We start from the raw sequence: 12,009 nt of genomic DNA, 5'->3' as shown, positions 1-12,009 counted from the left end.
ACAGGTGTATATGTATATGTTGTGCCTTGATGTGATGTAAGATGAGAGATTTCATATTTGAGATGAGAGATTTTACATTTGAGATTTTAGTGGTCTACATGACGTACAAAAAAAGTGACCATTGTCCTCATCTGTATATTCTCTCTCTCTCTCTCTCTCTCTCTCTCTCTCTCTCTCTCTCTCTCTCTCTCTCTCTCTCTCTCTCTCTCTCTCTCTCTCTCTCTCTCTCTCTCTCTCTCTCTCTCTCTCTCTCTCTCTCTCTCTCTCTCTCTCTCTCTCTCTCTCTCTCTCTCACAAAACAGGAGTATGCATTGGCAAGAAAGGGGGGTGTATCCAGTGCCCTATACATGTCCTGGTTGGACACTCTGTCCAAGGACCTGCCTCCAATCCTGTTAGTTCGTGGTAATCACCAGAGCGTCCTAACATTCTACTCCTAAGTGGATTGATGCTCGCCGACCCCCCGTAAAGCACACCTCGCTGATACATACAGACACTATACACAAATGTGCACACACCAACACATGAAGGTAGACCACCTGTGACCATAAGGATAGTAATGATTGCAATGGTCAAGAGACACTAAGAGAACCTTGTCCTGAGAAGCTTTTGGTTCTGACCCCTGCCGCTGACACACTCCATGGAAGCTGAATGCGAGTGTTTCTGAAATATTCCGGACAATGGTGGACAAGATGAGAACGTGTTCAATAATGTATTGGTCACTGTTTTCTTTGGATCACAGGCATCTGAGCATGAAGTACACATTGTTGTTCTGATTATCATTATTATATATTTGTCACAAATTGTGAATCTTCTTTTTTTTTTTTTTTGCTCTCTGAAGCAGCAATAATCACCTTGTTTTCCTTTTTCCTCACTTGGAGAAAACCATGCAGAATGCTTTGCAACACCTTTTATAGCCTTATAGATGTGCCTTCCAGTTCAATCAATTAAATTATTAAACATTGCCATGATTGATGCTCAAATATCCGTAGCTGTAGTAGACTATTTTTTAAATTGGGTTTTAAATATACTTAAGATTTTAAGGATTTTTATGCGAGTGGACTGGCGTTTGCAAACGTTTCCACTTCTGAGCATAAAAAAGCGATTTATTTTTTTTCCTTTTTTCCAGTGAGGTTTGATATAATTTTTTTTTCCCCTTCGGTCATCTTTTGCCCTCTGTCTCTTCTTTTCCAGGTTTCAGTCTTCCTTTAAACTGTGAAGGGATTTTGGTGTTCCTAGTACAGTATCCTCCATTTATCCTGGATGTTATGGTAATCAGAGTTTGGAGGTTGGAATTTAAGTGTACAGGGTCGAAGGGCAGTCCGAACAGAATGCTGCGTAATTTGACTGAGTGCAGGTGAACAGCCTAAGGTTTAAGTGCTGGTAGGCTCTTATTTAAAATGAAGGTGTCTCAAAGAGTGGCACGTCAAAGCTGCTAGAAACGATGGATACACAAAGAACAATCAACCAAAAATGATGTGACCTCTTGAATTTTCATAATTCCACAAGCCTGCAGTCTTACTACAGAGGATGATTTTTGCCTTAAAAGCGGAAGTGATGATTGTTGACTTTAACTTCTCTTATAAGCCATACTGGCTGGTTGGTTGATTGGTTGGCGGGTAAACGCAGATTATAGAAAATAAATAGATGCATAAAGCAGAATGTAATGTCAGTCGTAATGTTTTTCATTTCTTGGATCTGTGTTTAATTCGTTTGAAAACTCTCCCATCTATAGCAGTCGTGGACTGCCTTTTTATTTAATTTTTTATTATTATTATTAAGCAGTCAAATGGTAGCTACAAAGTGAACTACGTCAAAAGCGTGGTTAACTTGGACATGAATCAACTGTTCCGTCTTTGCTCCTGTGTTGGACTGTTACAGAGTAGCTGATTTATTTTCCTGCATATTTGCGTGTTAACTTTAGGGGTTTCCCTGTCTTGTGCAGTTTAAAACTAAAGGCCTGTTCTGGTTTTGCAGCTGTCGTTAATGAAGGCCACGCCACAGATTACAGGATGTCTTAAGAGTTTTGCTTGAAGCCAGTACTGAGAATGTTTTTGTTTTTCACTTGTCTGTGGTTGTGTCGAATGAGATGCATATATACCTCTGTGCAGGTGAACTGAGATGAGTGCTACTCATTTCCCACTTGTTTAAATGATGGTAATTAAACACAGTCACTCATCCCAAAACTCAGGATTGGATCTTTCCCGTCTGCAGTGCTTTTTCCAGTCCTAGTCAATGAGATGCGTTTCGAGGTTTAGAGGTCTGGTGGATGGCAGGGTTTTATGCGGCTGAACTAGATGATATTGACCAGGTTAATGTGAGGAGTTGATTCCATTTCTCGCCAGTGTGTCATATGTGAAATACGGATGAATTGACTCAGATTGCCTTACAGTGAAATTCTACAATGAACTGGTTTAGTTATGTGCACAAGTTTGCCTCCTTTCTGCACTCACTGTACTATTCATTATAATGTGACGTTGCTTAAACGAAGGTTATTTGAATGTAAACACTAATGCTGAAAAGGCAATGCTCTGTTTCTTGTCCTTCCATCACATTTTAAGATTTTTTTTTCTTTTAGCTTTGTGTCCTACAGTGGCCCAAATGCAAGCTTAATGCTATGATGTGTGTTGTCAGGCTCTGTGTAGTAACAGTACCCACACGACTGCATCTCCACAGTACATGTTCATCACCAATCACCATGTGAGAAATATGCCATGAACATTTGAATGAATATATTCATATTTGTATCTCTCTCTCTCTCTCTCGCTCATATATATAAACACACATATATATATATATATACTCTAGTGTGTAAAAGGACTTTGTACTTAGTGTGTGTGTGTGACATGTAGTTTACTTTTTGTTTTCAAGACGGTGGGCATTGTGAAGCGCTTTTGACTTCATATGGTACAGTCTTGTTTTAAGATCTGTTTGAGTGTGTGCGCGCATGTGTGTGGCTGTATAGACCTCAAATCCCCTACAACTACAAAAGAAATCAAGCAATTAACCATCACCTATTATCTTAAATTATTAAAATATTCTATATATATATATTTAAATATAGTCCAAATTGGGAGGCATATTTAGAGGTCAGGTAAATTTGCTATAAATGTGTGTAACAACCACAATGTGCGTTTGTAAGTAAGTGTGCATTATTCATAGGTGTATAGCTACCCATAGCTGTGGCATCAGAGGCTACTTGTACCATTGGTCCATGAGGTACTGCTGACGTGTCTCTAAAAGCTGTTGTATTCTGTGTTGAAACCAAACAGATCAACTTTGTATGCTTTTCTCATGGCCATGCGTTTTTTTTTTGTTTTTTTTGTTTTTTTTCTTAAATAAACCTCTCTTCTTTCCCCAACCCCTCCCGCCCATGTGTAGCCAAAGCCCAGTTCCTCCCACTCCATCAGAGCCGGGAGCCATGATGATGAATGATGAGGAAAAGCAAAGGCAGCCTCACTGCTCTCGACTCCAGTTCACACTGTATTTCTTTACTAACCTGTAAATATCTTCTAGTCTAACCAGATAAATTGAGGGAGTGGAATAATAATGGCAAATTACTACGGAGAAAACTATTTATTTTAGCTGTAGATTTCTCCAACTTTTATTGTTTTTAATTGCATGTTGATTTTTTGTTTCCTTTTTGATTTTCTTTTAAAACATTTGTTTCTCCTTCTCTCTGTACATTTCTATCTTTTATATGCCTTTTAAAGAAAAGCTATGTTGACAAGTGACTGAGTTTGACAACTGCTCATAACATAAGGGTGGATCGAACTGATCTGGCTGGAGGAGTAATGTTTTGATATACTGTACTGTTAATTGTCACAAATATGCTTTTTTTCTAACATTTTAACATTTATGGTTACCAATACTTTGTACATCTTTATTGCAATAAATAAAAATCTAAATAAACCAGCCTGTTCTTAACCTGATTCCGCTGCTATGAAGAAAGGGAAAAAAAAGCTCAAAGCTGAACTGATTATTCAAAAACCACCAACTCAAAAAAAAGGCATCAACTGCTTTTATGCATCAGTACCAATTTTGTTGCAAGGAAAACACTGCCATCCTGTGTCTGAACAGTCTCAGCACACACGCTCACCACACTCGTCGCACTCCCTACACTCAGCTTAGGAAATGCTTTTGTTGTTGTTAGTCATTAAATTCTGGGTTGCACAAATCTGAAAGCTGAGACTGAATAAAAAACCAGCTGAAACCTCAGCTGTAGTCAGAAGGATCACACATACAAGTATGAAAAGGTTTCATTTGAACTTAAAAAAACATTCAAAGTAGCTGCTATAACTCACCCAGCAAGAGCCTATGATCCCTCAGGCTGGGAGAGGGAACAACTGGCCTAACCTAAGTAAAGAAAACGGCACTGAAAAGATTTAGTTTTGTTTTTTTTTTTTTTTTTTTTTTTTTTTTTTACACCAATGCACAAAACGGTGGTTGCTGTAGAAAATGCTCCTCTGTTAAATTTGAAATAAAAATAAAAACTGGGAAGTATACAGCTGGTCTGTGTATGAACGTGATAAGCAAGAGAAGTGTGTCTGCAGTGGGATGTCAGAGATGCTTCAGAGTTATTGTGAAAATCAGTAACTGATACTTTGTGGATCTAAAACAAGCAGTGTTTTTAAATCATTCTTTAAACACTTTTTGTTATTTTTATGTTTAATTAAGTCAGAGTCCATTCAGTAATTGTCTTTGATTGGACTACAAAAATCAAACATCCTACTCGTACTGATTCCAGCTTCTTATAAGCAGCTGCTTTTGTAAGAAAGGTTGTGATGTGTACAGAATATGCAGGCCGCTTTTATTAAAACGGTGATTCAAGTAATGGAAAATAGACAAATACATGAACAAAAAGCTCAAACTTTCACGTCATCTTTATATAATGCTCCATGTTTTTGGAAGTACAGGCTGTAAACAAGGAGACTGCTTTTAAAGGACTCAAACTATTCAGTGAATTTGCACTGCCGTCTGCGTCAGTATCATCTTGTATCTGGTATCATTGTATTGGAAGTCAAGTCAAACTAGTTCTTGTTAATTAGTTAGTAATTATTATTTAGTAAGAGTTATTATTTAAATCAAATATTAAATAATGAAATGTTTCTACAGGTACAATATGACCATCTGTCCACCTATTTAAACAAATGAAACCCCCTGGGTTCATTAATGACTGCTGAATATGACTAAATGCTTGAGATTGTGATACTGAAACAAGTGCTCTTCTTATTTTCAAATTGTCTCAATTTGCATAATATTTGCATGAAATTTTACAAGAAGCTGTGAGTGTCTGTGGTAGCAGCTGGTGACTCCAATGACTGTCACGGCTCTATTAGCAGTTCCTGATGCAATTCAAATACAAACACCTTCCATTCAACTCTTATTTGAAAGGACATCCACCATTTTTTTAAACATCAGGTTTATTATACACAGTAGTCCAGGAGCTCTCATCTCCAGTTCTGGGGACCCCCTGGGACTCCCACTGGGTTTCAAGTATTCCTGATGGACTTCTTCAAATATTGACCGATTAAGGCACTTATGGGTTCGTTATGGCAATGACAAGCAGCCAAATTAAAGGTTTATTGTGGCATTCGATTCACATGTGACGTGTGGCCCAGCTGCTTCTACAGAATTACTTTTACTTTTACTTTGGCCCAATTGTGACAAGCAGTGGCAACGATCCAGCACTCCAGCTTTGGACCAGGTCATTACTGCCATTCCATGGCGATGTGGGCCAGAACTGGTACTTGTATAGGTCAGGGGGTCCCCAGGACTGAAATTGAGAAACACTGCAATAGTCTGTTTATCCATATCAACAAAACCTTTAATACTGTGTTTTAGGCCTAGGTTTACGGAAAGGGCTCCTGATTCTTGTTGCGAAATTGAAATGGAAAAAACTCACTTTCTAGTGGAGAATGCAGGACAATCATGTTCCACTCGCTTGACCTAGATATAATACTGGAAGTGTGATATTGAAAACGGTGAACCTGCCCTGCAACCAAGCAGCGTACAAACAGAACAGCAATCATGCACTTATCCCAAGTCGTTTCTAACAACTACTAAAAATAGCAAAAAATAATAAATATAAGGTCAGTTTAATGAAAAAGCTAGCTAGCATACAGACACAGTAATGAAGCAACACTTTGCATAATGGTTTTCAGCTCTAAATAATAGTAGTTTTTAAATCTGTCAATAAAACAAAGTTTTGGTGGCTTCTCTCTGGTAAGTCTCAGTTATTAAGACTGCATTGGACCTCCATAAGCACCAGAATCACTGCAACAGAGAACTGCAATACAGCCTGTTTGGAAAAGTGCCTTTTACTGAAGCTGTCAGAGTGGAAGTAATTGAAGCTGCGTAAGAACGGAAGAACTCGTGTGGTTGGCATTGTGTCCACATTTGTAGAGCTGATCCTCTCTCTGGCGAACACGACCTCTGAATGAGAGCTGCTTTACACTTCAGTGAGCAGCACCATTCAGAAATACTCTTACAAGCGTGCTGCAGGCCTTCATGAGGACATACACGACACAAAATACACTGTTCACTCAGAATGACAACAAAACTGACAGATTTAAGCTTACTGCTGGTGTGTTCATGGAGGTTGACCACTGGACCCTGTGGAATATAAGGGGAATTCCATCCGTTTTCCTACATTTCTGCATGATTAAATCATTCAAATGCAAACAAACAGTCAAATAGTTTGTTGTGTTCTAGAGCAACTTTCAGCCACTGGCTGCGTCTGAAACAGAAGGCCGCTGCATTGATGCCTTGCTGCTTATGCTGTCTCATAAGTCTCATAAGGCAGCATTGTGATGAAGTTAAAATCGTTAAACGTTAAAAGCCAACATTCGGCCAATATTGAACCTCTCCTTAGAAATTAAATATTAAAGGAAAAATCTAATCAATCAGTAGCATTTGCTATTTGCTTCAGCCATGTTGCTTTTTCTCTCGAGTTGAACTAAGCGCATAACCCTAATGCAAAGGTTTAACTCAAACATGACTCGATACCTTTCTGCCTTTGAAAACTGTCTGAGTAGGCAGTAGTTATTATGTTTCAGACACAGCCAATAGCTGTGTTCCAAAGCCCAGGCTGGAGCTGAGGTAGGCTGCATTTCTCAGCCACGTCACAGAAGGCTGTTCCAAAGTGAAGGATACCTTCGTATAGATCCTAGAAATACACCCTACGTTCAGAGCGATTTGGGGAATGCGAATGATGCATCCTTCCAGGCCCTCGATTACCCCCAAAGCACACAAGTTACCAGTGATGTCACCACACAGCCTGGTTAGACGGTTCCATTTCTGTGACCAATAGGCTACTAAGAAGGAGTCTACCTCAGCTGTGGCCTAGGCTTTGGAACACATGTGAACCTTAACCTAATCCTTAACCTAAATGTAGTCAATCAGAAAAGACATGTTTAGGGTCAGAGGTTTGCTTTTTTAGTTTTACAATGGAGCTAAGAGGTGAACAAGCTATCAAGAAGCTTACATTCCTGAATCATCACACAACAGCTTCAGGGTACATAGTTTCTGACACTGTATGATAATGCTGTCTATAGAAATGAGAAAATATATATTATATACCTTAAAACAGTAGTTCTCGTGGTAACCCTTTATTTAACAGTGCTCTCTAGATGCTTGGTAATTTTTCCTCAATGTTTATTGAATGCACTCTAAATTATGTGCAGTTTATTTAAATATCTAAAAGAAAATCTAACCCTAACAAATTCTAACCTTGCCAGTATGTATATCTATTTTTTAGATCACAGCATGTGAGACAATGTCAGAAACCACGCAGGTAGTTCTATTTAATATTACATAAAAAATCAACTCTGTTTGAGGAAAGTGTGAGATAATTCAGACATGCAGTTTGCATGATGCCAATTAGTGCAGTAAAAGCTTTCATTAAATAAGCAAACTTCAGACACTTAATATGTTTTAACTAAATCACTACATTTAGAGGAAGAAGTGTACATTTTTTTTGTTGGCCAAACCACCACCTTAAGCTTGAGGTTAAATGGCTTATAAAGCTGATACATAGCACCCATCATTCAAAGAGAGAGCTGCTGATTTTTGGTGTGTTAGTGGGTTTCACAGTGGAGTCACGTGGGCCACACAGTGGCGATCTACTGCAGTTTGATGTGCAGCTTCATGTGCAGGTCCTGGCCCAGCTCTCCAGAGAGGTAGTCTGTGTCCCTGTCGTCCTCCAGTTCACGCAGCTCTGTGCGACTGTAAACCGGAGAACTGCTGATCTCCAGCTTGTACGCTCCTGCGGAGGCCTTCTCGCGCAGGCAGTGCAGGTAGCTGAGGCCCTGCCGCTGCTGGAGACGGAAGATTCCGGCCTCGTTGCCACCTCTGATGGAATAGGAGACGTGGTGGGTGAGCGGCTTGATGGCGGGCACCAGCTCAAGGATGTGCTCTTCAGGACTGCACTGAGATATACTCAGCACTAGAGCCACAGGCTGCTCCATGTCCACACTGGCCAGGCTGACTGGAGTGTCCTGTACAGACAAATACAATTAGGTGGGCTAATGATCCCCCTCAGAGTTCAATGTAAATCAAAATTGCCCCAGACATGTGGGAAATAACCTTTGATTAAACATCTTTAAAGTAGGGAATAGGGAAATAAGGGAATTTACTAACATACGTTACATGGACAAAAATATTGGGACACCTACACATTTTACCTAGAGAAGCTTTAATGACATCTTGTTCTAAATCCATAGGAATTACCATTGCAGCTAGCTAGATAGCTCCCATCTTAAAACTGTGCTGTATTACAGCCACAAAGAGGAAAGTCTAAATAATACACAAGAGCATTCTGTGATTCACACAACACAAATCAAAATCACTTATAATGAAAAAAATATATATGTTTATGGTGCAAAAGCAGCCCTAAGTGCAAAATCATGAAAAACTTGTGATTAGGGCCAAAATTTGTCTGTTTAACTACAAAAAAAGTAAAAAATTACCCCTACTCTGCTTAATGACACAGGCAATCAGTTGTACAGTTGTTACAGCTTGTATGATCCCCATAGCACTGAAATACATCAAATAGTACTGGTTGCTCTGGAGCAGCTCAGTGTTAAATAGAACAGTATAAAGCCCTCCGCAATGGGCTTTGGAACTGGGCTCTCTGGACTGATGTCTCTCCACTGATTTATTCTTACACAAACGGTTGCAACTGTAACAACTACAATGTCCCTCCTGGGATCAATAAAGTGTTTCTGATTCTGAACTATCCCTCAGTACCTGATCTCCCTGGTGTGGCTGATTGAAGACAAATCCTTAGCAATTTTCCAACATTTAAAACAAAGCATTTTCAGAAACCTAGAGACTGCAAATCTTTGCAATTTAAATTCAACCAAGTGGTGCCACACACCTTCATCAATCCTTGAAATCACCTCAATAAATTCAAACTCAATAAATGATCTGAGGTAAGTGCTTGATGATGCAAACTGATCTGCATAAGCTTCAATTACTATTTAGCCATGTTAGCCTTGTAGATCCGGAACTAAAATCCAGTTCATAGACATCAACTGTTTATTGTTGTTTTATTGAATATTGTTGCATCAGAAAATTACTTCAGTAGGTTAATTCCTCTCACCTCCTCAGGCTCTGTTTGGTTGGTAGTGCGTCTCTTCCTGACGCCTCTCTTTTGGGGACCATTGATATTGCATTCGTAGCAGCCTTCAGGAGAAAGGCTGTTATCCTCAACTGCCCCGGCTGCACCTGCTGAGCCAAGCCGGCCCTTCCCGAAGCTCAGGCCTGACACACAGTGCCTGCACACACATACAAGTTGTCACAGAAGAATCTGACATGCTAATATAAAGGTCAAAACTGAACATGACTGGCGTGACTGACACCAAATTTACAGTGTAATGCTTGTCTGCATGAAACAATACAAGTAAGGATGTCTGGATGTGTCTCTGGATGTCTGGATGATTACACAAAGAGAATTGTGGTCTGATTCAGATCTACATGGACTTTCAGGAAGTTTGCATGGAGGTTTCAGATGTCCTTAAACTTGCACATATATGTATTGAAAAGAAACTTAGAGCATCAGTTTCCAGCAGTGTATCGTAGGGCATAGTTACACTCTTATTGGTTCCCTTAGGCCAGTCCCCTCCCCTCCTCACCCTTGGCCCACCCTGAAGTATCCAGGAGGGCAGCCGCACAGGTAGCCTCCCTGCGTGTTGGAGCAGCCGTAGTTGCAGGGGTTCTTGAAGGAGCTGCACTCGTCCACATCCTGACAGCTGCTGGAAAACTGCTCAAAGTTGAAGCCTGAGGGACAGGCGCACTTGAAGCTACCCAGCGTGTTGTAGCATGATGCACTCCCACAGGTTCCAGGAGTGGAGCATTCGTTTTCATCTGCACACCAAGAGTTTTACAAGGTTTTATAGGGCTGTGTATGTGTGTGTGTGGTTTCAATATTTAATTTGTATTTTTAATGACATATTGTTACACATTACTGAGCACTTGTAAAGGTGTGGTTTATTTGGTATATTTCATGGCCACATACTGCAGTGGAAGACAAACATACTATAATATGGAAAGTTAGTGTATCTTCGTTTTTTTTATATCCTAAGACAGTACTTGTCTTGTTCCACAGAGGGTGCTGTTGTTCTACTGCTTCAGCATACAAACTACGAACAAGCTTCCAAAAGTCTGATTTCTCACTGTAAAAGAGCTAAAGCCTTTAATCTCCGCTCAGGCAGCGGTGAACAATGCTACAGTTGGCAAGCAAATCATATATATGTGCACAAAGAAAAAAAGAAAACAGCTGCTGTAAAAAGCAGTGGTGCACTGAAATGTGTGTGGCTGTCTGCCTTCCTCTATAAACAAAATGTAAAGTTTAAAATAGCAGCTTTACTAAAACTGTTCATACAAAACAACTGAGTCTAGTTTGGTTGCACAGTAGAATTTTATGTTGGGCAGTTTTTATACTGGTCAAACACTGATTTTATAGTTTATTTCCCACAGAACTGCCCAGTTAATTTAACTAATATAACATAAATCACCTGTACATTTATATATGATTTTTAATATTGACTTTTTTTATTTTGCACTACTGCTCCCAACACTAGGAAGGTAAAGACTAAACAGGCCTTCCCCAATACAAAGCCATCCGTCGCCTCTTTTCAAACTGCAGCTGATGCAGGCAGCAGACACACTCAGAGAAAAGCACCGTGTTCTCAGCTCCACCACACCACCACACCGAGTATGAGGGGAGAGAGAGCGCCATCTACCCACCCAGAGAGAGCACAGCCAATTGTGCTTGCTTGTACTCCGGCCTAAACTCCGGCGTTTTGTGTTTTTATGTATAGACCAACTCACCAACACACTGGTTCCACTGGTAGTGCTGGGTGTAGCCCTGTGGGCAGTTGCAGCGGTAGCCCCCCAACATGTTCTCACAGCCAAACTGACATCTATGGTTACTATCACACTCATTGACATCTACATACAGAAAGAGAAACCAATACAGAGGCAATAAATAAAAGTTCACATATTAAATACAAAAAGCACACAGACTCTTGGTGACAGTGATTTATTATCACAATGGTTTAAATTAGAATTGTATACCTCTGAAATGGTCTAGTCAAAATCCCAAACTCAATCTGGTTGAAATGTGTTTTCAGAAACCAAAACATGCAGTTTGTGCTCAAATGCCAAAAAATGTCACTGAGCTGAAGCAGTTCTGCAAGCAGGAGTGGACACATATATGGAACTACAGAAGGTGTTCAAATGCAGTTATTGCATTATAGGGGCAGATATTGGAAAGAAGGGGCTTTTTCCACTTTTCCACACAAGAGGACTGGGCATTAAATCTTAATAATATTTGACACATTGATAATTATTAATGTTTTTGTGATCATTTGTACTAAACGGGTCCATATTAGGAATTATTAGAATTTGCTTTAACCTACAATGTCATGAGTGTTTGAAATTCAAGAATTTAAACAAGGGCCAAACGCTTTTACCAGGACTACTGTATATATAAGTAGCTAGAATTAC

General features: G+C 39.7%; 1 protein-coding gene across 1 annotated transcript in view; it reads right to left on the bottom strand.

Moving 5' to 3' along the window:
- Positions 1-8,045: 8,045 nt before the first annotated feature.
- Positions 8,046-12,009, bottom strand: part of fbn2a (fibrillin 2a) — a 76,719-nt gene continuing 72,755 nt past the window's right edge. The window contains exons 62-65 of the mRNA XM_072659500.1: positions 11,332-11,451; positions 10,134-10,365; positions 9,602-9,776; positions 8,046-8,495 (exon numbers count right to left, since the gene is read on the bottom strand). Of these exons, the coding sequence (XP_072515601.1) occupies positions 8,121-8,495; positions 9,602-9,776; positions 10,134-10,365; positions 11,332-11,451 (902 nt within the window). The 3' untranslated portion in view covers positions 8,046-8,120. The remainder of the gene's footprint in view (positions 8,496-9,601; positions 9,777-10,133; positions 10,366-11,331; positions 11,452-12,009) is intronic.

Source organism: Salminus brasiliensis, chromosome 16 (genome assembly GCF_030463535.1).
Source record: "Salminus brasiliensis chromosome 16, fSalBra1.hap2, whole genome shotgun sequence".
Classification (NCBI taxonomy): Eukaryota; Metazoa; Chordata; class Actinopteri; order Characiformes; family Bryconidae; genus Salminus; species Salminus brasiliensis.
Note: the sequence above shows the minus strand (reverse complement) of the source record. Positions and strands in the feature narration are given on the sequence as shown.